The sequence below is a fragment of the Podarcis vaucheri genome, assembly GCF_965113315.1.
Source record: "Podarcis vaucheri genome assembly, chromosome: 9".
Lineage (NCBI taxonomy): Eukaryota > Metazoa > Chordata > Lepidosauria > Squamata > Lacertidae > Podarcis > Podarcis vaucheri.
Genome location: NC_138767.1, coordinates 56,522,931 through 56,549,543, shown reverse-complemented (window position 1 = coordinate 56,549,543; position 26,613 = coordinate 56,522,931). Strand labels below are relative to the sequence as shown.

Below are 26,613 nucleotides of genomic sequence, written 5' to 3'. Positions count from 1 at the left end.
CAGGGATGATTCCCATTGTAACCCAACATTTGGAGCTCCCTAGAGTAAATAAATAGAAGTGTCCTAAAACATGCAGGTTGTTTCGATTATAATGGAACCAGACTGTGGTGGCCCCAGGCAGACCAAAGAGGTCCCCAGATAAATGACCTTGTCCGGCTAACATTCTGCTTCCTGCTCCCTGAAGATGAAATTTCAGAATGTTTTGCCTGTGAGCAGCACGCCCCTGGTTTTGACTTACGCCTTATCTAGCAATACGAGTGGGTTTGCTTTCCCTTTTCTCCACCCCAAGCACAGATTTTGTGGTTTTTGAGGTATTGTAACTTTATCACGGTCATCAGTTAAAAGAATTATTTTCTGTCTTGAGCCACTGGGTGTCTCAGCTGGATCAAGGAATTCCCAACAGTGTGGATATTGTGTCTCTGATTACACTTGCAATGCAATTTGTAATGAACGAGAAATAAGGTAATAGCCAAGCAGATTGAGTGCTTTTTCTTAAAGTGTCACCAGAGCTTGATTAGGTCAGCATCTCTCTGGCCAGTAAGACACCAATAGGCTTCATGTTGCCTCTCGTGTTCATTTGCTGAGCTTTATGTTTGGAGCAGATGGTGGGAATATCTTTGAACCCCCTGTCTGAACCTTTTTCAAACAGCAGAAAGTTCAGTGGCTGATTGTCAGCCCTGGAAATAAGATCACAAAGGTTACTTGCCCCAGTGCGCCTATGCTGGTCCTTTCTGGCCTAATAGTTTGGGTTGAGGCAAGAACCAGGGGGTCCTTAGTTGCCGCAGAAGACTAGGAGACACGCCTGTTGATAAGCATGGAATATATTCTCCCTTTCAAATGCTAAAAGATTTTCCTAAAGTTATTGCTGGTGGCTATGGTCTTCTGTTCCAGGCTTTTACTTGAAATGTACATGATGGAAGGTATATGGATTGGGACTGCTTTGGAGCTGAGTATTTAATAGGTCAGAGCACTTGGCTCTCTTGTATCAGTTGCTTTTGACAGAGCTATTCAGTGTTACAAGATTCAGGCAAACCTCGATTTGAAGTCCATATCGTGATATTGGTTTCATAGTTTTTGACCTGGCAGTATATCGTGATTCATGGTGTGTGTTAGGGCCGGGCAATATATCATCCAAAACTGGTTTCAAGCCCATATCATGATACTGGTTTTGTAATTTTTGATCTAGCAATATATTGTGAATCATGATGTGTGTGTGTGTGTGTGTGTGTGTGTGTGTGTGTGTGTGCACTATGCAAAATCACAATGTGGGAAACCCATGACGCCAGCCAATGCCTCTACATAGCTCCATCCTTATTTCAGATATTGTGATATATCCATATATCATGAGTTCATGAAATCCCTTGTTAAGAATAGGTCAGACAATACTGGCTAGATGGAAATGGTTGGACTGATTCTATGTTTCATGTGTTCCTGCATCAGTTTGTATGTATGATGCTGATCCCTTACACACAAAGGAGTGTCATATTCAAAGTGTATGGGTTGGGGCAGGTGTGTTTTGAGTGCCATGCAACATAGGATCTTTTGAGCCTCATCCGCTCTAGTGTGAAGCAGTATGGCAGACTGTAGCTCTGAGATGGGAAAGCTCTCTAGATCCTGCTGTCCTACAATTCCTACTTTCCCTGACCATTGGTCATGCTATCTGTAGCTGAATCAAGAACAACAATATCCAGGTGGCCACAGGTTCCCCATCCCTGTTGTACCTGGATTTATTGGGGGGGGGCAGCAGAAATCGAACCATGTGGACTTCTGCCCAGGACTTCAGCAGGAGACAACTGCAGTTTGTCGCCTATTCAGGGGGATGGGAAGAACGAAGGCTTGTGTCAAACAGAATGGTCCCATATTGTAAACAAAAGTTTCTCATACTTCACTAGCAACAGGAAGAAGGAAATGAGGCTATGCGGCAGAACTGACAGGCTCCAGACAATACCAGACCCACCCCAGCATTTGAGCTCCATTGCCAAAAGACCTAAAGACACAAAAATAACTTCAGATGTTTCCGCTTCCTTTTTATGCTTATTACAGAAGTATAACCAAATCCAAGGCAATGTGTCTTGCATACAGTCTTCCCTATAAAATGACATTGTTGTGAGGAAAGTGTAATGATAAGAGGTCCAGAGCTATGAGGACAAGGGCTCTGCTGCTTCCCTTGTGCACCCAAAACATAACTAGCAGATAGTGAGAGATCCAGAAATTCCTTCCTTGCACAGAAGTATGCAAAGCCAAGAACATGCATTTCTTAAAGTGCCAATCAAGCCTCAGTAAAAGCCTCAAGGTTTCTTTTTAAGAGGATTCATCAGGGTACTGGACTTGGCCCCAGAAGTACCGTAAGAGGCTTAGATTCCTGGTGGACTTTTTTGGGAAGCCTTGGAGCCAAGATTTCTTTTGGCCTCTTGTTTCTTCTCTGTGTGAAATGGAATTCAAAAGGGGCCTTGTTCGTTGCTTTCTTGTGTGGGATGTCTGCTGCAATGGAACAAGGTTGGCTCTAAACTTTTCTAGAAGCTAGCCCAAGACATTATGTGTTGGCTGCACCCTCTGAAATTGCAAGGGAGACCTTGAGCACACCTCAGAAATTGTGTGCAGCTTGCATCAACATCCTTATAAACAATGGCATTCCCAAACAAGTGTTTATATGCCATTCCGCCAGCCTCTTTCATCTTAATTTTTTAAAAGGTATAACCTTAGCTAGAGCTTTCATAGTTTTCTGAACATTTTAAAGCATAGAATCCATGTACTGACCATGAGTATTGAGGCAGCTAACTCCCAATGAGATAAGCCATTCCAGTCATGTTTCTTACCTTATTCCTGTGCAACAAGGGTCAGGGTGGCTTTTAAATAATTCTGTGTGGTGAAGGATGTCAAGATGTCTTGTTTGCTTTTGATTCTATGGCTGATAAATATCAAGGAATGTGAAGGCTGATGTTTTTCCTGCAGGGAGACCGTGAATTAGCCAAGGCTACAAACACAACTCTTGATCTGTTCTTTAGCCCAGCAAATACCACCTTTCCAATAATAATGTGCTTGGAATAAGGGGTGGCTGTCTTCGGTAGGGTTTTCGCTTTAAATAAAAGATGGATAAGTTTATGAATGTACCCTATGATAGCATGGATTCATGGGAATCCATTCTATTCATCACCCTGTACAAGAGAATTCTGTTGCCACGCTATACAGTCTTGCATTCCAGTCCTTGGGGGTTCCACAGCCACACACCACACTAGATCCTCAGATTCCTTGTCTTTTAGGCATGGCTGTTTGTATTTTTTTTTAAAAAAAAATGGAGATTCTGTGCCAAAGCAGTTCAAATTCTGCATCAAGAAAGCTGAATTTTCCAACCTGTATGCAAATACTGTGGTGTTTCCTATTGCATAATTTATTTATGGTTTTCCTCTTAATGGGAATGTGCAAATCCCAACGCATGGCACTGAAGCTTTGATCAAGCCCTAGAAATCTTACTCTCTGCCCCAACTGCCTTTGGAGAGTCTTCTGCCAGCATCAGACATTCATTTTGAAGTATATATTTGCAGCTGTAAAGACTACAACATTCTCACTGAGCTGAATTCCATGCGATCATTATTCCAGGATTGGCCCGATAACATTGTTCTGACTGATACGGAGCAGCAAGGAGAGGCAGATAGTGCCCTAGACCCACTGTTAGAAACTCAAATAAATAAGCTAGGTGTCAAATGGCTCCTCAGATCAGGGTTACACTTGCCAAAACAGAATGTCTTGTTGCCGTTTGGGGTTAGACTGCTTGAAAGTCGTGTGCGACTTTTTGATTCCTGAAATTCGTTCTGATTGTGCAGATAAAATATGAGGCATAGAATTCTAAAGGATGTGTTGTTAGTGTGTGAAAAGAGGCAATATCCAAGGATCACTGGGCATGCATCTCCAAATGGTGGAGACATCAGACGCCATCCTGGCATCCAGGTATCTTGACTTGGTTGCAAGTGGCTGATAGCCAGGTGCAAAATGTGCTTGGTGCCTGGCATATTTCGAATGCTGCCGTTCCCCTGCCAAGTCGAGGCACATAGTATCCTAGGCCAGTCAGGGGTTTTTGCTTGGGGGTTTTAGGGCAGCTGAAGCAGATAATCGCAGAAGCACCTCTCTCCTTCCCTGGCAAGAAAAAGGCAAGAAAAATATACCCTGCCTAAAAGTGCAGTGGTACCTCAGGTTACATACGCTTCAGGTTACAGACTCCGCTAACCCAGAAATAGTGCTTCAGGTTAAGAACTTTGCTTCAGGATGAGAACAGAAATTGTGCTCCGGCGGTGCGGCAGCAGCGGGAGGCCCCATTAGCTAAAGTGGTGCTTCAGGTTAAGGACAGTTTCAGGTTAAGAACGGACCTCCGGAACGAATTAAGTACTTAACCTGAGGTACCACTGTAGTGCCAATCCTGCACCAGTTTGAGCACCTTATGTCTGTTTATGCGTGCTCTTAGCTTTCAGGAGCTGTCCAGATTCCCTGGAATCATTGCTTCTGACATGCACATGAGTTTAAAAGCTAGGAAGCTACCTTTGTACCCCTGAGAAAGTTAGGGGAGAAGTACCTCAGCACAGAAAGTGTCTGTGCCGGAATTGGGTGTATGAATTGTACCATAGCATTTGGTCATTCAGGACTCTGATGTATTGGGAAACATGCCAGTGTGATGTGGAGAACAGGCTCTTACCCGAGCTTTCTTCCCTCTCACATTGTCTTGCCGGCTTCTCCAGCTGACTGAGAGGCCGACAGCTTGCGATATATCTCAGATCATCAGTGCATCTACTTGAAAGCCTTCTTGATTCCAGTGAAAAGTAGGCCTGCGGCTATGATCATGATGGCCGCTCTGCTTTTGCTCTTGTAATAAATAAATGCAGTGTTTGATTCTTTGGGACTCGACCAAATACCGTTCTCACTGAAGGGTCATGAGTTTGTCTATGAAGCTTGCCCACTGTCGCCTTCTCTCAGGCTTCCCCTGGCGTTGCTTGTTGAAGCTCAGCTGGCAGAACAAGATCCTGCTTGGCTTCTGGTCAATCTCTGTGTATTTGTGGATGCTGTGAGCTGGAGCACTTGGAGAAGGAAATGGCTGCTCCTCCTAACTTGTCTTTTCTTGTCATAAGTACAGAGCACTAGAGTCAGGGGCAAAACTAGGCTTTATCTCCCCTGGGTCAAAAGACCCAGTTTGGCACCTCCTTCACGCTCTTTTGTGTATACACACACACACAGGCTGGGAACCTCGATGGGGCCTGTCTGGAGGCTTCACCCATGGCAAAAAAAAAAACAGCTACCCCCCCCCCACCAATAGCTACAACTCTGGCTAGAATATTCTTAATCAGGCAAGGAAGAGAGGCTGTAGAAATAAGGCCATCTGTACCCTTTAAACATAATATGAGATAAAGTATGCATTTAACAAGAATTCACCATTGTAAAGTTGTTGTTGTTGTTTATATACCACCCTATACCCGGGGGTCTCAGGGCAGTTCAAAGAATAAAATCAAGATATAAAACTGCAAAATACCTAACAAAAATAAAAACAACAACCCAATAGGCCACCCCCCCAAAAAAAACCCCACATTTTATAAGGGCATAGGATGTAAATCAGATCAAGCAAAGGCCTGGTTAAAAAGGAACGTTTTTGCCTGGCATCTAAAGGTGTACAATGAAGGCGCCACATAAACTTCCCTGGGGAGAGCATTCCACAGACGGGGAGCCACTGCAGAGAAGGCCCGTTCTCATTTTGCCACCCTCCGGACCGCTCAAGGAGGAGACACATGAAGGAGGGCCTCAGAAGATGATCTCATGTGGAAAGAGGCGGTCCTTGAGGTATTGCAGTCCTGAGTCGCATAAGGCTTTATAGGTCAACACCAGCATTTTGAATTGGGCCCGGAAACTAACTGGTAGCCAGTGCAGTCGGACCAAGATCGGTGTAATATGCTCAAACCGTCTTGCTCTGGTGAGCAACCTGGCTGCTGAATTCTGCATCCGCTGAAGTTTCCGAACCATCTTCAGAGGCAGCCCTATGTATAATGCATTGCAGTAATCTAACCTTGAGGTTACCAGAGCACAACATCGCCATGGACCCACTTGGGAAAACCTCACCAGGGTTTTTTTAAATCTAGGCTATCCTTCAGGGTAGGACCATTAACAAAGTTATAATTCAGTGTATGGTAGGACTGGTGAGGAACCTCCACTTGGTGATCACCTGTACCTGCAAAGCGTTCAGCACAAGATGCAACAATCAGCTGATTGTCAGGTCCTGTCATGTGACCAAGTGAAGATGCCCGGGCGTCAGGGATTGCTCCTGATGTATCCACCATCTGGAGGTGAATGCCTGAGGATCCTTGGATCTTGACCGTTTTCACACACTAGCACTAGTGAAAAATCTTCTCAAAGCCCACTTGCTTAATTGTCATCAAATGTATTATCTTCACCCTAAACAAGATGCAGTTTTTATTTTATCAAGCCTTATTTCCAGTCCTTTTTAGGAGGAGAGTTCTTTGTGTGTGTCCTGCATGCAGGAAGTACAAATAGCAGAAGTTTCTCACATCATGTGTTAAGTTGAGCTGTCCTGTTTTGTTTGTTTCTTACTTACTGGGCTTTTAGAAGATTTTTCACTCTTAATAAATCTGATAGTCCTGGACTAAGGATCAGACAAAGAAGACAGCTCCCCATTTGATCTTTCTGTTCGTTCTCTTTAAAAACAAAAAACAGTATGTACATGTCAAGTCAGCAGCTAATTCCAGAAAGTCGTAAGTAACATTTTTATCTTTAGACAGGAAGTAAACTACGTTGCTAATCTGTTTTCTGTAACAAATTGGAGAGAGGTGCGCCTATGTTTTTGGCAATGCCAACTTGATTATCTTCAGTAGGAATTGGCAACATAGTCCATTTAAAAACAAAATCCTTGTTAAGATTCATATTGGCTACACTTCTGTAGAGGCAAAATCTGAACGTACTGCCATCCTGTAAAGTGCCACTGAAATATATTTAAATATATTTAAACTGTTTAAGCTTGCTGTCAATTGTGTAAGTCCTATAATACAACAGCAGGCATGGCCACACTTGGCCCTTCAGATGTTTTGGGACTACAACTCCCATCATCCCTGACCACTGGCCCTGTTAGCTAGGGATGATGGGAATTGTAGTCTGAAAACATCTGGAGGGCAGAGTCCGAAAACATCTGGAGGGCCACTTACTCCTGAAATACCAACATCCTTTATTATTTTTTTATTCCAGGCTATAACACTCTGTGTTGTTGATGTTGAGTTGAGGAAGGAATATAATGAGATGGGACCCTTTCCTCTAATCCAGGACGTGGGTGGCAGCCTCAAAGTCTTCCCCTGGCGCACACAAGCTCTGAGATCCACACCTCTCCCTTGGCCATGACTTGGCCATGACTTAGTGAAGGTGGTTACCTTCTCCTCCCTTGGAAAATGCATAGGGCTGAAGGAGGAAGTTGGGAAAATTATGCTTTCCCCACTTCCTCTTTCAGCTCTATGTGCTGTTCAAGGATCACATTAATTCTATCCAGGATCCAACTTCTATCCAAATCCTCTGGAAAAGCAAAGTGCGTATGTCATCACATGCTTTCTCATTCTATCTGTCTTGGGTAAAGGTAAAGGGACCCCTGAACATTAGGTCCAGTCGTGGCTGACTCTGGGGTTGCCGCGCTCATCTCGCTTTATTGGCCGAGGGAGCCAGCACACAGCTTCCGGGTCATGTGGCCAGCATGACTAAGCCGTTTCTGGCGAACCAGAGTAGCACACGGAAATGCCGTTTACCTTCCTGCCGGAGTGGTACCTATTTATCTACTTGCACTTTGACGTGCTTTCGAACTGCTAGGTTGGCAGGAGCAGGGACCGAGCAACGGGAGCTCACCCCGTCGCGGGGATTTGAACCGCCGACCTTCTGATTGGCAAGTCCTAGGCTCTGTGGTTTAACTCACAGCGCCACCCGTGTCCCTTCTGTCTTGGGTGCTGAGGGTTATTTTCATATTTGGTCAGCCCACTATATAAGGTGATAACACGCTCTACTGTTATGAATATCCTTTCATCAGCATCCATTAGGTTTAACATATTCCAAATGGCTCTATGCTTTATTTATTTTACTATTCTTTGTTTCCTGTTTTTGTAATACTTTCTGAGAATATTATACTGTGTATATGTAAAGGAAAATGTTTTGATATTCTATTCTCTTTCAAAACGTTAAGTAGGCCTTGGTTTTCTCCATTATTTATATAAGCAAATCAACATATGGGATGACACTCCACTTCCTTTAGGTAGTTGGTTTTTGGAAACAAACTCTTCAGAGATGGTACAAACTTCTCAGCTGGCTAAACCCTCATAAGTAGTTGCTCATGGGTAAAGTGTACATGTGACACAGTGTATGTCTATAATGCATTGTAATATGAGACAAGAATGCTCTCCGAATTCAAAGGGCCTGTGGAGATTTCCACTGGTGAGAGCGGCCACTCCAAAGTTCATGAGTATTCTTTCAGATATTACACATACTCATGCAAGTAGTCCCATCCACTTGGACCAGTTGAACCACATCTGAACCAGATAGTAAGTCAGAACTGTGAGCCCTCCCAAAATGCCTTCCTCTTGGTTCAAATTGAGCTGGCCAGCTGAATACTCAAACATGGAGCATTATTTTTATGGACAGACAGGAGCATTCGGACAAGCAACCTTCATGAAATTTTTTACATGGTACAGTCACATCAAGATTGTACCACCTTGGCTGCAGAGTGGTGGTGGTGGTGGAATCATTGAGGAAATGTGTGTAGTAGATGAATAAAAGGGTTGTTCCCTACCCGAAGGCAGGCAAAAGATCGAAATAATGATCTTCTTACCACAAAATGGATTCCAAAAAGCCTGTTCTTTGCATCTTTACTTCATTCATGTACTTTAAATTTCACACTTGTCCTCCGTTCTGCCCCTAGTTCTAAGTAGGATGTCATATTTTTAATTAATAATGACTCTTTTCTCAATCCTTTTTGATTGGATATAATTATCTTTAGCTGTGATTAATTGTGTGAGGTGTCCGGATGGTTCTCAAGGGCCATAATATAAATGCAAAAGATAAAATTAATGTATTCTTTGTGGTTTCTGGAGGCACAGTATAGTTTAAACATGATAGCATTCTAATTTATCTAGTGAACACATTTCTCATCATCCACAGCTTGCAAAAAGCTCTTCCCCTTCTTGGGCATACTGTTCTTTCAGTCATGTTTGCTATATCATCACGGGACGCTTGAGTGAATTTAATTCTTCCTTCTTCTTTTTTGCCATCCAGGTTTTTTCTTGCTAGAAAGCAAATTTGATTCCTGGAAAACACCACACACTGCTAACTAAGGGAGGAGAAGTTCTTTGAAGGAAGGGGGAATATGTCTTAATTATGTTTGGCAAGAAATAGAGAGAAAAAGGCCTCAGTGGAGGCATCTGTGTATTAGTTTGACTTCACTAGTGAAGTATGCAAAGCTTATATGGTAATGGAGGAACACCTGACTGGATGATAGAATGACACACTCTGAAATACACTCTTTGAGTGTGTGGCAGAGATGGAACCAAGGAGACAAAGGTGTTATGTTTATTTGCAACACATCTTCAGGCTCTGTGGCAATGTTTAACTTTTGTGTACTTCTGGTGTGCATTTAGTTTTCAGAATACTAAGCCATTATCTCAATGAAAGCAAGGGCCAGGCAGACTGTATATCAATTCTCATCTTCCTCCCCTCAGTGCTATGGCAAAGTCTAGACTCACATCTTAGTTAAGTGAGAGGTAACCAGAATGTTGCAGGACCCTAATTTTTATCAGTAGCTGTAGTATGGCAACATCAGGTTGTGAGGTGGCAGAGGATGTGTGCAGGGACAGTGATGGCATCATAGAGTTGATGGTGAGGACTAGCTAGCAAAAACTACTTGGATTCACCACAGTGGCAGTCCATCCAGGGTAGTCTCAGGCACACAGATCAACCCAGATAATCAGGACTTTGAATACACAGTTTCTGTTTGCATGGAGGAGGGAGTTGTTGCTGCTTTTTTTTTAAAAAAAGAAAAGCTTTAGGTGTCAGACCAGATAGCCAAGACGTTATCAAATGAAAGAAAAAGTGAGAGACGCTTAGGAATTCCTTTGTAGTGTCTGTTTTCGAAACCTATGGTGCCATAGGAAGCATAATATGTAATGGTACCCAGCCATATAGCAGAGAAGCTGGCCTTTATTTCAACATATAGACCAGCTTTTGAGGGCATGGGAGGAGAAATTGAGCTGTTTCAGCTTTGTTCCTGAGGGGAAAACAAATCTCTCTTCCTAAACTGGAAGATTTGCTTAGGGGAGCGCTACTTCATGCACAAAAAAAGAGTGCAGTATGGGGATTTAGGCTGGATCAGCTTGGTCACGTGATCTGGCAATCCAGAACGGGATCCTACAGTAGGATCTCAATTTATGCTGATTTTACTTATATGACTGCAGCTTTACGCTGGTCACCAATAAATGAATAGAAAGGGGGCTAGAGAACCTTGCATACCAGGTTCTGGGGGCTCTCGTGAGATCTTGTGAGGCTGTCCAAGATCTTATGGGATCTCAAGACAGCCTTGTGAGTTCTTCCAGGATCCTCCAGAACCCTTGTGTAACCGCCCAAAATCTAGTAAGCAAGGCAGAGGACTTAAAAGCTCTTTCTGTGAAGGGTTACCAGGCAGTGGCAGGCAGGCTTGTGAAATCTCAGGCAGCAGGTATGGCAACAGGATGGCAACAGGGGCTGTTCTGACTTGCCCCTGCTAAACGGGGTTTGGATCTTGTGTAACTTTATGCCAGCTTCTTATGCATAGGATTGCTCCTTAATACTGCAGCAATCGTATCGGATCAATGTAGCTTGCAAAAGGCTCTTATATTTTTTGCCTCCATCCTACCTAAAAGTGGCCAAGGATGGATATAACCAGCAAGAGTTTGATTGTTCCCTACCCGAAACGTTTTTGAGCAGAAAGGATTTCTCTTGGAATTTAAGGAATATTTGTAAACAAATTTTAAATTCTTGCTTTGTATACAAACTAAGACTTGGGGAAAACTTTTTAAAAGTACCAATTTTGTTTTGCATGTCATCTTACCCGCCAGTTGTCTTTGGGTTGGTTAGTTGGTTTGTCTGGCTGCCCATTTTAGTCAATACACTTACAACCCAACCAGTCAGTAGAGCACCTCAGGGTTGTGGGTTCGAACCACACATCGTGCAAAAGATCCCTGCATTGCAGTGGGTTGGACTAGATGACCCTCGTGGTCCCTTTCTGCTCTACAGTTCCATGCATATTTCCTCAGAAGTAAATCCTGCAGGGCTTTTCCTGGGGTTTACTCCTAGATAACACTGCATAAGATTGCAGCCTTAGTCACTTAAAAATATTTTAGGGCTGTAAACCCAATAAATAATAGTATGTGATAAGAAAGGAAGTTGTAGAAAATTGCTACTGGCAGCTGGGTGTTTTGTTTTCTTTGTTTAAAAATTAACTCTCTAACATGGGAAGCTTTTATGATTTTCTATTCTGAGATAAATGAAGCTTCAACTATTTATGAGCCTAATTGACTTTCAGAGAAGATCAGGCCTGAAGCTGGTTGCTGCCATATTTCCTCCCCCCACCCATCTTTTACTCCTACCTGACCCCCTCCACACTGGCCCATGTGTTTTTCTAAGAGCATAATTAGGAATTGTTCCAAAATAATGGAACAGGCCCCAGTTACGCTGCTGGAATTAGTATCATGGAAGACCAGCATTGTTATACTTGAAAGGTCATGTAGATTTTCCAGCAAAGATCCGCCCATTGTTTACTAGATCCTTGATGGCTTCTGTTTACAGATCTTTGCTAGAAGAAAAATATGGATTTACACTTCCAGAGTAATGTTATCCTCTCCATGGAAAGTCTTTCTGTAGCATTGCCATGAAGGAGAAGGAAAGGCTTCGGAAATGGGGCTCTTGCCTGCCTTAAGCAGACATGGTGAACTTTCGTCAGACAGGCAGCCGTGTTCACTTCTGGGCAACCTTGGGGTCATGTGACAGTGCTGGGCAGGGTTAGAGACAAAGGTGAGCCAAGCAATATTTGTGACATATCTGTGGGCTAGTTTCTACACACATCATGAATGCATGATTAGCATCTAAGGGCACATTCTGTCCGGGCAAAAGTACCTCAGGAACATAAGAAACAGGTCTGGAAAGAGAGAGCGTGGCCTGAGAAGAATCCCAGAAGCCTGAAGGGCCAAATTAGGTCCACCTAGTCCTGAGGCTGCCATACCTGTGGTCTTAGCTGAGACTGATATGAGGGGAAGGTGTAGAGAGGGAGCAAGACTAGGGGGATATATGAGATCAGGTCTCTCTCAGATAGATGCTCAGACCAGCAAATATGCCCAACCATGAAACCTTTAAATGTCTCAAGGTGCCAGATTTTAGACAGATTTGGGGGCCAAACTACACAGTGCATAAATTGCATTACTTACAAGCCACATCAAGGGGTTTAGGCTGTGTACTTATCATACATTTAAAGCACCCCCCCCCAAAGAACTGTATTTTCCCCCTCATAGACAGCAATAGCAGGGTGCAGGTTGGGAGCTCCTGTTGCCAACTGCAGCGCAGGGGCAGGTCAGATTTCCATTAGGAGCATGACTAAAACTGCCCACAAAGAGGCCCTCAAATACTGTTTCCTGGGCAGAACCCCCATTAGTTTCCTGGGCAGAACCCCCATTAGATGTCTGGCTGCCATTTTCAGATGCCCTGTGTGGGTTTGAGTCCTTTCAGCTGCGTCTCCAATAGCTGGCACAGTTGGCATTCTGTGTCATAGTTTAAAAGGGAGCAAAAATATCCTTTTCTTTCTTTTGCACCACCTTTCTGTTGGAATTGACTTAAATTTCCATTAAGTTCTGACTTAGGACCTTGGGAGAGGTGCAGTACAACCAAGGCTCCTGAGGGGTCAACTGGAGCTTTTTATTTTCTTCAGCTAATCCAAGTTTTTTACCTGTCAGCCTTCGTCTGTATCCTGGAACCAGAACCCAAATTAATTAGACGTGTTGGCATGCTTGATAAGAAAACAGAGCATGTAACTCAACGATCTGCACGTATTCCCTTTCTCCTGGCCTCCAGTGCATACTTGTGAATGGCTGTAGCCTGCCAAATAGTATATTTTCAAGGAGCGAAGTGCAAAAAATATATATACTTGGAGCAAATAAGCGGTATGTAAACTGAGTCACTCGTAAATGCCGTGGAGACCTCCAGTCTTCCTCCACTTTTAACCTGGGTAGCGAACGTGTGGTTGAGCGAATGTAAAACAATGTGCCACTTGTTCTCAGGGTTTAGGTTTGTCGGTATTATTTACACGATGCAGAAAGGTTGGTTATTGGCTTCACTAAGTATTTCAGTCTGAAAAATCATAGTATCAAAAGCGACATGATTTGTTGAATGCTGCTCATTTTTGTTTGGAAGTTTTCAGTGGTGTTAATTTAGCCGGCATTATCTAATTTTTTAAAATACATATATACTTTTGCCAAGGTTTCTTTCTGCAAAGAAGTTACGAGCCAGCAATTCTGACCCAACCCAGGTACCCCAAAAGACAATGAAAAGCACCTCTTTTACTTTTGTAGCTCTGTGAAAGCACTGCGCTAGCACCAATGCATAGCTCTGGATTGCAGCCCTTAAGCACGTTGAAAATTTAAGGTGTCACTTCAAGTACATCTGGAGTAGCGTTCTTAAGTAGTAGAATTAAGCTGTGAAAATATACAAGGAAATCAAAACTTGAAATAATAGCACTTTGGGAAATAATTTCTATTTCTCCAAGGTCACTGCTGAATATATGCATATTTTTGAAGCACAGTTTCTCTTTTTTAAAAAAAATTGAATAGGAGGGGGGAATCATTTTGCTTTGCACATCTCAACTCTGAATTGTCTTCTCTTTATCTTCCAGAGATTGAGGCCAAAGAGGCTTGTGATTGGCTGCGGGCAGCAGGGTTTCCACAATACGCTCAGCTATATGAAGGTAAGCAACAGTGCTGCTTTCTGTGTCATTGCTCCTCTAAGGTGATTTAGGCCCATCGCTGTTACCGTATGTTTTGCGGTAACTGGCCCATAGGGCGCACCTAGTGGGTTTTTTTTGGGGGGGGGGAATAAAGAAATAAAATTTATTCCCCCCCAAACTAGGTGCGCCCTAAAAGTTGTGCCGGTCTCCCCAGGCTTGCAGATAACTGCCTGAAGCCCGGGGCCCACTGCACAGCACACCCCAGGCTTCAGGATGCAGGCAGGTCTCCGCAAGCCTTGGGAGACCGGCTCCCAAGGTTTGCGGATAGCTTCCTGAAGCCTGGAGAGCAAGAGGGGTCGGTGCGCACCGATCCCTCTTGCTCTCCAGGCTTCAGCGAAAGCCTGCATTCACCCCATAGGATGCACACACATTTCCCCTTCATTTTTGGAGGGGGAAAAGTGCGTCCTATAGGGCGAAAAATACAGTATTTCCAAATAGGATAGATCATCTCTCTTTTGCATCTCTCCCAACTCCCATCAGCCCCTGTCAGCGGGACCACTGGTCAGGGATGGTGGGAGTTACAGGCCAAAGCTTTTAGAGGGCGCCCAGCTGGGGAAAGGCAGGACAGATCTTATGAAGGTAAGTAAGAGGCAGAATCAGGGAACTGAAGTCACTGCACAGGTGCACATAGGTGCATTTTTTTAGTGCATCTGACAGAAGTTAAATCTGTTGGTACTGTGTCCCAACAGATTTGCCAGAACACTTCGGCATCACTTCTTCCCCCCAGCTGTTCATTATAACTGCATAGTGATAGTTCATTATTTAGTGGTGGAAGTTACAGCAGTGCGAAGCATGTTCTTGATGAGCCATTGAGACAGGCTTTAATTGGCAGCTGCTCTGGCAACCGGTGGCGCTAATAGCACTTGCAGAGACAACACTTGGCTATGCTTTTGTTTATCTGTTTAGCAACTGAGTTTCCTTCTATTATGCTATTCACATTTGGTACTGACACAGAGCCAAGAAAAGTAATTTTTTAAAAAAGAAAATCAGCGTGCAGGATAGCTCTTGCTATTGTCCAACTCCTTTGTTCAAAATCCTATATTTGGACAAGTTTGGTTTTCTTGAACACTTTGGTTCCTTTTCTCTGCCAAGGTGCATAATCTCTAGGAAGCCTTTCTCTAATGTAAGGATGTGCACACATACTAAACCTCTTGGTTATTATTTTCGTAATTTATATAAATAATCAAAAGCTCCCCCATCAAACCTAGCTTCATGGTTCCATTGCCACGCATGGCGTTTCTAGCTAGCTAGCTTGTGGTCGGTCTGAGAGGCTGATGACTCACCAAGGCAAACAGGGCCCACAATTCATGGCTTGTGTCTCCCAAGGTGCCCTGTTTTTGTGGTTCTGGAAGGATAAACAGGAGGTTTCTTGAGTCCCCCCGAAGGAACCATATTTGGCTTGGTGAGTTGGAAGTCATGCAAGCCTGGCTTAGGACTTCAGTAGAGAGGGCTGAAACTTTTTGTCTGAATGTACATGATCTGGCTATAATGATTTGTGCATAAAGACATAATCTTTTTATAGGAATGTTCATGTAAACATTGTCAGTGATGCAAAATTGAGAAGGTCCATTTGGCGGTGCCACATTTTGGCCTCACACAGGGCGCCGTATTATGAAAGATTACCAGAGTCCGTTCCTGGGTAGAAAACCTCTATTGGGATGCTGTTGGACTCCTATCATCCCTTGCCATTTGCCATGCTGAGTTGGAATCCAGAAGCATCTGCAGTGCCACAGACTGCCCATTTTTACACTATGTCAATGCTAACTTCCCATTTAAGAAGAAGGAGAATTTATTTTACCCTGCCCATCTGGCTGGGTTTCCCCAGCCCCTCTGGGCGGCTCCCAACCAAATAATAATAATAATAATAATAATAATAATAATAATAATAATAATAATAACAACAACAACAATAATAATAAAGCGATAAAACATTAAACACTTCCCAAAACAAGGTTGCCTTCAGATGTCTTCTAAAAGTCAGATAGTTGTTTATTTCCTTGACATCTGATGGACAGGTGCCACTACCGAGAAGGCCCTCTGCCTGGTTCCCTATAACCTCACTTCTTTCAGTGAAGGAACCACCAGAAGGCCCTCGGCGCTGGACCTCAGTGTCCAGGCTGAATGATGGGGGTGGAGACGTTCCTTCAGGCATACTGGGCCAAGGCCATTTAGGGCTTTAAAGGTCAGCACCAACACTTTGAATTGTGCTCAGAAACGTACTGGGAGCCAATGTAGGTCTTTCAGGACCGGTGTTCTGTGGTCTCGGTGGTGGGCCACCCCTAAAGTCAAAAGATTGTAACCGCAAAAGAGACCTTGCTCTGCATCAGGTAAAAGTTTACACAATAGAGTATTCATGCTTGTCAAGCATGGGGCCTGGGGGGAAAGCCCTCCTGAGATGTCCTCCATAGAACCATTCGCTGTAGCGGTGGGGAGTTCTGGCTGTGTGAGGAATGTGAAATCGACCCATCTGCCGGTTCAGGAATCTGTAGAGAGTGGCAAAAAAAAAATTTTTTTTAAAAATGTCTGTTTCAGTTGCAAAGCAGCTGTAGATTTCCAGACTCCAGCCACTGCTGTTGCTTCCTCCTTGCCGCCCACCCTACCCCAAGTGTTTATCTAAGACAGGTCTCCACAACTGGGAAAGCAAACACAGCCCACCAGCCGCCTATTGCGGCCTGCCAGGTGCTTGACAAGCCCCCGTTTCTGCAATCCCAGACAGGCAGCACAAACAGGAGAAGCTTATCCAGCTCTCTTGTGGACCACCAGACATGGCGGATGGGTGGTAGGTCCCCAACGTGCAGGCCTGGCCTGCTGCATTGTTTTCAGGGAATGGGAAACAACACGAGGCTCCTAGCAGCTTGTTTCTCCCCTCTGTTCAGTTCATAACTCTTCATAACAGAGTGTCAGTGTCAGTTTATCCAAAGATAGCTGCTTGGCTACTCTCAAGGCTGTGTTTTATTTCTCCACATCATTGCCTTCCAGTGCTTTTGGAATCGCTAACCTATTGCCTAAATGCAGCGCATGCCGACTCCTGGAAAGCTTCCTCAAAATGTTAAATTGTTTGTTTTAAAGTTCAGTAAGGTTTTTCTCCGCTCATGCAATTGTGGACTTGGTTTTCTCCTCTGTGCTTTGCTCGCTCTCCCTCCGCCCCTTTTCCTTCCTGTGACACATGGGAATTTTCAGTTGCCAGTCCTGTGTGTTAAAGGTTCCATATGAGAAGCAGGCTCCTGTCACCCATCCAAGGCAGTATGAAGGGAAATTTATCTTGCAGGAGCCGGTCCCTTGCGTCTGATGTCTTGGAGACAGCCGGTTGCTTTGAAATACGTTTTATCTCTGGGAATAGCATTCTTTTTGATTGCCCATCCATCTTGATTCTTGCAGATCTGATATTTCCCATTGACATTTCTTCGGTCAAGAGAGAACATGACTTTCTGGACAGAGACGCCATTGAAGCCTTGTGCAGGTATGTGGGGGAAAGATTGCTTCAAAAAAAGGATACTTTCAAGTGGAAGGGTAGGGTCAGCGCCAGTCTTTTTATTGTCTGGTTGTCAATTCCAAATATTCTCCGAAATCCAAAGCATTTGTTGCTATATATTCATCATAAATGAATTCTGCGTTCCTGTCAGGGCTGGATTTAAGTTTGATGAGGCCCCAAGCTACTGAAGGTAATGAGGCCCTTTATATGTCCAGCTGTCCTTTGTCAACAACAAATTGTACCTGTTTTTTGTGTTGAATATATGCTAAATGGTAATGTATGGACCTAATAGGTATCTAAAGCCATTTGCACATGTTGCCATGCAATCAGTCCGTGCAGAATGTAGGCACCGTATATATAGAAATGAGCCAACCAGTGATATTTTAGGGAGCAGACTAGCAGGTGAGGCCCATTATTTACATCATAGGAGCCTACACAACACAAAACACTGTTGCTGTATGTAGGTTTTATTTTATTTGTTTTTTATCTTACATTTTAGAAATGTACATCCAGTTTTTTTCCTTTAATTTTTTTTTGGGGGGCCCAAGAGAGTGGGACCCAAAGCTATAGCTTGTTTAGCTTCAACGTAAATTCGGCACTGGTTCCTGTACTTGGAATACCATGGGAAGAAACCATCTTCTTGGATTCAGCTTCATGGACAGTCACCACTTCTGCCTCCAGCTAAAAAATGCAATACCTGACTCAGAACTACTGCAAGGTCTTGTTTGGGACTTGAACACTGCCACCATGGACTCAAGGCTAAATGTGTGTGATTGCGCAACCTCCCTCTGAATCTCTCTTATACCCATTCAGCCTCAAAGCAATCAAGTTAGGGTGTGCCATTTTAGGGGGCGAAAATTATTTTTTGCAAATTTCTTCAGTGAGGAGTCTTAAATTGACGTTTTTGGATGTGAGCATGTCATGCTAAATAATAAAACCAGTCATCTTTAACATGATACATAAATGCAGATGTGGATTTTGCATGGTTGTCAACCCTTAAGAAAAGGAAATCATTTTTCTTTCCTTTTTTGGGAGGGCGGGTTGGGGAGAAATCTATCTGGAGAATCCTTTACTCAAGGAAACAACATTCAGAAGACATGCTTATATTCTATTTGGTGAAATGAATAGCATTTACTTCTGATTGTTACCATAATTTGCAAAATGTGATTTGCAAGTTAATCCAAGGGGGTTAGTGTTTGGAAAACTGATATTGTCATAGCATTTTAAAGACTGTGGTTCAGAGCTGTAGCCTTTGTGGTTTATCTGGTGATCGCTTGCAAGACAAGAATATGCTGGGCTAAGTTTGAATGTCTCAAGGATGCATTCTAAATTTGTTTTCAGCCGAAGCAGCAGCAACAAAAGTGAAATGGATTGACTCAGTGTATGTAGGTCTTAACATTTTGCAGAAAACCCCCATCATAAATGGGTTTAGGAGTTTTTAAAAAGAAAAATCATTTGCCTCTGTTCAATAATAATGTGTCTCATCAATTGCAAACAGATTGTATTTACAAGTCTAACCAAGCATTGACTCTCTTCATTCAGTCAAGTGTGTTACAGGACTTGATTTTGCTGCTGTAAACTTGATAGAATGAATGCACTTAGAAGGTGCTTCACAAGTTATGCACAGGCATTTTTCCTTTCCTCAGCTGAAGAAAGGGCAGTAGCAGTAGTGAGTGGCGAGGTCCTAGACTGAGGGCTGGACCAGTATTTGATTTGCTGTTTTGGGTGCAAGTGTCTTTTAAACTGTGAAACCAGGAGGGAACTGGGTTTGCAGTGCGGCTGAGGAATGCCATTGTGTGAACTTTCCCCTTCTGTTAAGCTAGTCTTCTCCATGAAATAACAATGGTATAAATACCCCAGCTTGGATTAGGAATAATCATATATCTCAGTTTTCACCATTGCCTCTTCAGGCATTCTGTTTTCTTTTGTGATTGTCACTTACCAAGGGACGGTGGGCTCAGGCTGGCAAGCCCTGTCCCCATTGTCTTGGTCCTCTTTCCTCCCCCCCCCCCCCACCAAAGCTCCCTAGAAGTTTAGGATAGGGTAAAATTCTGAAGCAGGGATCTTCCCCTATTCATCGGGGGTGCCTGCATGATTTAAACACTTGATTATGCAGGATTTAAAATCACTTAACACAACGGCATGCAAACAACATGAATCTTGTGGGTTCTTGTTTTTGTCAGGATTCCAGATTTCTTCCTTTTTTTTTTCTTCTCTAGAAGCCAGCTTCCAACAAGTGCTGTGGTATTTTTTAGATTCTTAGAGTTAGTAGAAGGCAAAGTTGTTGTTTTTTAAGCCACATGGATAAATGTTTTTGTTGTTAGGCTACAAACCCGTACTTGCTTCCTTGGGAGTTGACCCCACTGAACTGAGCAGAACTTACTTTGGGTTAAATATGTCTAGGATTGTGCTACAACGTCCATTTCAGGGTGTACCAGATTACCCCTTTAAGTGTGCACAGCTGCTAAGCAACATCCAAATACCTTTCTCAGCCAGCAGTTGGTTTCCATGCACTTAATATGTTAGGGGGAATGAAAATGTCCTTTAGGTAGTTATTCTGATTGTAATGCCAGCTCCAGTATCAGTATGTTGCTGGTGGTGATTCCCAAATAGTATAGCATCGATTTTGAGATCTTTACACATAATGATGTAGGAAACTGCCTTCCCTTCTTCTGCATCAGACCATGGGTCCACCTAGCCTAGTATTGGTCCATTGACCCATCTAGCCCTACAAGGACTGCTTGTGACTATCCAGGATTTCAGGCAGGGATCACTGTCACACTACTTGGGAGATACTGGGAATTGAACCTGGATACCTTCTGTGTACCAATGAGATGTTCTCCTACTGCACTACAATCTTCCTCTTATATATGCAGTGTGTGTGTGTGTGTGTGTGTGTGTGTGTGTGTGTGTGTAGAGCTATATTCTGAATCAAGGTTTCCCAAACTTGGGTCTCCAGCTGTTTTTGGACTACAGTTCCCATCATCCCTGACCACTGGTCCTGCTAGCTAGGGAAGATGGGAGTTGTAGTCCAAAACCAGCTGGAGGGCCAAGTTTGAGAAACCCTGCTCTGAATGTTCACTCTTAAAACTGGGATCTTAAAATTAGACTTACTATGTTGTGTCCTTCTTTCATTTTAAAGGGTCGCTTTGTTTAGCGTTCTGCTTCTTTTCTGTTTGCCTTTCTGCAAAGTGTATGTTTAAACTTCTGAAGGTACCTCCAAGGAAATAGTTTTCACCGTCTCTACACTTATCTATTTCAGCTGCCTAAGGGTCTTATTTTGAAGAGCAGGCTACAGATAATCTTGGTGAAATCAAAGCTCTTATCAGGCCAGCTGGAAATATGTTTTCTCTGACAGATCAAAGTGGTTGGGCTGGTTAAATGCAACAGGTTGAAACTAGAGAAAACTCCATGTGGGGACCAGTGCTGTAAAATGTGCAAATGTTTATGTAAAACAAACCTGGAGATCCAAACTGGGAGATTCTTTCCCTTTTTTCCATTACAGTAGTACTTCTGGTTACAAACTTAATTTGCTCTGGAGGTCCGTTCTTAACCTGAAACTGTTCTTAACCTGAGGTACCACTTTAGCTAAATGGGGCCTCCCACTGCCACTGCGCACCGCCACACACTTTCTGTTCTCATCCTGAAACAAAGTTCTTAACCCGAGGTACTATTTCTGGGTTAGCAGAGTCTGTAACCTGAAGCATCTGTAACCTGAAGCATCTGTAACCCGAGGTACCACTGTATTTTTAAGGAGGAAGGCATGCACAAGCCATCTTAATGTTGCCCCTTAATTTCATTTGATGTATCGGAAGTTTAATTAGTTATTTTATATAATTTTTGTAAATTAAACGGAAACATGTTTAGGGATTCCTGGAAGGCAGTCCCTGTGGGATACCTCCTGGGTTTCAAAGCAGACCTTGGTCCTCTGTACTCTCTCCTCCATTCCTCTCACTTGGAGAAGAAGTGAAAAACTGAATCAGGAGATCCTACATTTATTTAACTCCAGCTTCCTGCTTGACCAACATAGCCATTGTACTCTCCAAATATTGTTGGACTCCCATCTCCCATCAGCCCCAGCCAGCATGGCCAATGGATGATAAAAGGTTTTAGTCCATCCACATCTGGATTGGCTGGCCCTGCTCTAGACCTCTTGAGATTAAGCCCTCTTGCCCCTCATATTATCTCAGTGTAGGATCTCCTGTTCATTTTTCTCTCCAGTTGGTGAAGCATACATGTGTGACTGAATGTGGCCTGCCACAGGGCCCCGGTGACAGCTGGTTTCTCTGGTTCGCAAATGTGCCCATGGACCCAAAAAAGGTTGCCACCCCTATGCTAAACTGTAGTAGTGTTGTGTCCTAGTGGGTAATGCCGGAATTGAGCCAGGTCTCATGTACTTTGACCCCAAAGCATTGCATCTCTTGTGGTCAAGTGAAATGTTTTGGCAAAAGGTCTTTAAGGAGATAACAGAAATCACAGGGTTAAAGCTGACCGGAAGTCCAGAGGTAGCATTGTTATCAATTTATGACAGGGTGGATGGCACGCAGGCTATGAAATACTTGCTCACAAATTTATTGACAGCCGCACAAGTTATTATAGCTAGGAAGTGGAAGGGTCAAGGTGACTATCAGATGGAAGAATGGTATAAAGAGGTGTGAGATATAGCTATTAATGATAAATTAATGTGTGCTATCAAGGTAAGACAGGGAATATGGAGGAGGAATGATTCTGAGGAGATATGGAAGGTATTTGTACCAAGAAAACGGAAAGTGGTCAAGCCATCGCAAGAGGTGCTGAAATTTTGGGAGGTTAGATAGTTACAATGGAATGGTCTCGAGGGCGGGGTGCACATTTTTATTTATACTTTGTAACTTGTATTATTTAATAAAAATAAAAAAGAAGTAGTATCTTTACTGGTAAGCTTATTTAATTAACCACTTGCACTTAAAAAATTAAATTTTGTTTAATTTTTGTGTGTTGGTGTAAAATTATGAGAAAAAATGTACAACCTTGAGAGAGAGAGAAAAGTAATCTGATTTTCTTCGTTTTGGGAATAGATTAGCAGAGTTCTCCCAGAGCTATACTGAAAATAATTATATTACAGAATGAAAAGAACAATCTAGGCACCTGATGTGTGGGAAATTAGTTTTCTTCTTTGAGGCTTTAGCTTGGTAGGTGGGGCAGGGGGGAGGAAATGAAAACAGATTCAGTAAGCTGCACCACACAAAGACATACGGGTAGAAGGATTCCGTCTGATCTGGTCAAGAAAAGAGTGATTTCCCCTCTGCCCCAGGATTTTGTATGTACAGTAATATTCATGATAAATTACAATTATTGTTGCCTGTTCCTTTGTTGCTGTAACTTCTGATCATTTAAAATGGGTGTATTCCCTGGAGAAATTAGGCTTAGAATCATAGAACTGTACAGTTGGAAGGGACCACCAGGGTCATCCAGTCCAGCCCCCTGCAATGCAGAAATCTCTTGCCCAACATGGGGCTTGAACCCACAACTCTGAGATTAAGAACCTCATGCTCTTCCTATCCCAGCTAGACTTGTTCAGATGTGGACTTCCGGTGCTGCGCGATCGCGTTACAAGCGGGGGTTTCACCGAGAGGGAAACCCCGGGCTATTTTGGAGGATTAGGGGGTGCCTCAGGGCGCGGAGGCCCCCCGAAAACGTCTCTGAAGGGTGTTCAGAGAATCTGGTTCCCGTTGCGACGGAAAGCAAGCGGCTCGGCTGTCAGGTAGCCCCAATTGGAGCGAAGAGTACGGCGGTGCTGCTTAGCGGTCGAGGGAAGCCATTGCCGACCTCCACTTAGCGAAGCCCCGAGCTTGTTGCGAAAGCGCTGCGCTCTCGCACAAAGAATCCCGACTCAAAGAAATATAACTTTTGCGAAAAAACCAACAAGGAAGTCGGGAGGAGAACTGTGAAACAATTGGAGTTCAGCCTAAAAACGGAATCAGCTTGACACAGCGCGACTCCAGTGCTGGAGAAGGTGAAGTGAGTTGCCTTGGCGGACACTTTGTTTCTTCCCCTGCCTATCTCCCTTACTAAGTGATCTTTGTTTAGAGACTTAATATCAAAAGACTGTGGGAGGAAAAGGGGAGACCAGGGATAAACAGTTGCAGCCGAGAGTCCTTGAGGAAGCGGAGGTAGAAATAGACGAAAGGAGTACTTCTCCCTTCTTTTGTCGAATTTAAAAGACAAAGAGAAGACGTACCGGAAGAGAAGGCTCCATTACCATTAAAGACTTCGGAGCGTGGTGGACTGAGTGAGAGTTTAAGAAGAAAGGAAGATAAAGAAAAGAGTGCAACTACATCCACTCCCGCGGTGGGGGAAAGATATATATATATATTTTGGTCTTACTGCGAATACAATTCCCCCCTTCTTTATTCGCCCTCCAGGAGTGTTGAGAGGATAAAAGAGATCGCTTTTGAGAACAGGATATTGCCACACCTTGGGAAACAGAGCGATTTGGAAAAGATGCGGTGACCCCTAGTGGCGAAACTAAGACTAATTGACTTATAACTCATTTGCTCCCCTCTCTTGTCTTTTTACCCCCTTCTCTCCTTTCTTCTTTTTTTTGGTCCTGTCTTACCCCACCTCATCTAGCAGAATTTGAACTGTCTACGCATTGGACGGGGGAACTGCTCCGGGGGGGAAAAAGATCTTGTTGGGTAGTATTATAAGATTGATAAACATTTGAGCAGCGATTAACAACATTAACTTTACCCAGAATTGACAGTTAAAGAGGAAGCTGTGGAGGTGGGAGGTATAAGTTTGTCAGACGGAAAAGGGGGAAGGGGAATATTTACGAGTAGAAAATGTCACATACGGCAAAGAAAGGTATGAATGGGGGGACTCCCGGAGACAGGAGGGGATCTAAGCAAGAGTCAGACCCCAAGACAGATATTATGAAAATGCTAGTGGAAATTAAACAGAGCCAAAATAACTTAGAGCACAAGTTAGAACAAGTAGACAATAAAATTGGAAATATGGATAAAAAGATTGAGGAAACAGTAAATGAACTCAAAGGTCAGATAAAAGAAATATCTAGAAGAACGCAAAATGTTGAGGAAGGGGCGAAGAGGACAAGATTGGAATTAAAGGACCTCAAACGAGATAAGGAAAGAATAAGAGCTGAAATGTCAGATTTAAACAAAGCACATGAGGAGATAAAAGATGTTATAGCAATGAATGAACTCCGACAGAGAGAGACGAATCTTAGGCTGAGAGCTGTCCCTGAGATACAAGGCGAGAATATTAAGGAAAAACTGATAAGAGAATTGGCGGTCTGGATGGATGTATCAGTGGAAGAAATGGCCGAAAATGTACAGAGTGCATTTAGAATGCGCGTCAAAACAACAAAAGCAAAAAAATTTACAGGTGATTGTCTGATTACATTTAAGGATAAGGAAATAAGAAATAAGGTGTTACAAAGAAATAGGGAAAAAAGATTGAATATAGGAGGTAACTACATAATCATCTTTAAAGATATCCCAATTAGGCTACTTAAACGAAGAGATTTTTATAAACCACTAGCACAGACTTTGAAGAAGAACAGAATTGAATTTAGGTGGGAGTTCCCCGAGGGAATATCATTTGAATATAGAGGAAAAAGACACAGAATATTAAATTCAGAAGAGACTGGGAAATTTTTGAGGAAATATAAGGAACTAAAATCAGAAGAGGGTGGAGCAAGAGAAGTAGAAGGAGGATCACCTAAAAACATAAGAACCGAAGGCGAACAAGAAGTGAACGAAAGCGGATCGGACGAAGAGGAAGAAGAAGAAGAGGAGGAAGAAAACACAGAAAACTAATAAAGGAAAAAGAGAGAAAAGGAGTGGGGAAGGAGGGAAAAAGACAGAAAAGCTAGGTGAATTATGGGGTTAAGAATTTTGAGCTGGAATATAAATGGAATGAATGACAAAAAAAAGAGGAATAAAATTGAGCAATTCTTGAAAAAGAAAAATTTGGATATCATCTGTCTCCAAGAGACGCATGTGGCTAAAAAACACAGAAAATTGCTAACAAACAAAAGATTGGGAAACGAATTTGAGTCTTCTGATAGAGAAAAGAAAAGAGGTGTTGTGTTGTACATTAAAAAAAAGATCGATGCTAAACAAATATTTAAAGATGAGGAGGGGAGGATGGTTGCGGTCCGGATTAGCTGGCAAGGGGAGAAATTGATTGTGATTGGGATCTATGCGCCAAATAATAATAAGTCCGACTTCTTTAAATATCTCGAAAAGAAAATTTCGGAATATATGGACCAGAGAATCATTTTAATGGGAGATATGAATGGTGTAGTCTCCCTAGAAGCGGACAGACTCAGAGAAGAGGTGAGCAAAGAAGGGAAATTGCCAAAATCTTTCTTCTCAATGGTCAAAAACTGTAATCTGATAGATATTTGGCGTCTCAGACACCCTTTAGATAAACAATTTACATTTCACTCTGAGTCACATAATTCGATGTCACGGATCGATCAGGTCTGGATATCAAGCGAACTTTGTCCTAGGGTAAAACAAGTTGAAATAAAACCGAGAATAATCTCCGATCACAGTTCGATTGAATGGGAAATGGAGAGTTATGATAGAAGAACCTTTAGATGGAGATTAAAGGATTATCTTTTAAATGATCAGAGAATTGTTGAAAATGCGCACAAAAAATTATCAGAATATTTCATGGATAATAGAGACAAAGGTACAAACATCAATACAGTATGGGATGCCAGTAAAGCTGTAATAAGAGGATATTTTATCCAACAGAATTCGATTAAGAATAAGAACAGAGAAAAAGGCAAAGAGGAAATATTAAGGCAGATTATGGACAGTGAACAAAAATTAATTCGGAAACCTAATTGTCAGAAAACAAAAGAAAATATAAAAATTTTGCAAGCTCAATTTGCCGCAATACTAAATAGAGAAATAGAATGGAACATTAAAAATTTAAGACAAAAGAGCTTCGAGTTTTCAAATAAATCCGGAAAGTGGCTCGCGTGGCAAATTAAGAAGAGAAAGGAACAAAATACAATAAATAGAATCATAAAAGAGGGAGAAGAGGTCACTGATCCAAAAGAAATTAGGAAAGAGTTCTTAGATTATTA

At 42.8% G+C, this 26,613-nt stretch overlaps 1 protein-coding gene across 7 annotated transcripts in view; it reads left to right on the top strand.

Annotated features, from left to right (window-relative positions):
• Positions 1-26,613, top strand: part of DLC1 (DLC1 Rho GTPase activating protein) — a 268,763-nt gene that overhangs the window by 209,804 nt on the left and 32,346 nt on the right. For all 7 annotated transcript variants that reach the window (XM_082238018.1, XM_082238017.1, XM_082238014.1 and 4 more), the window contains 2 exons: positions 13,925-13,996; positions 17,414-17,495. In XM_082238018.1, coding sequence (XP_082094144.1) covers positions 13,925-13,996; positions 17,414-17,495 — 154 coding nt within the window. The remainder of the gene's footprint in view (positions 1-13,924; positions 13,997-17,413; positions 17,496-26,613) is intronic.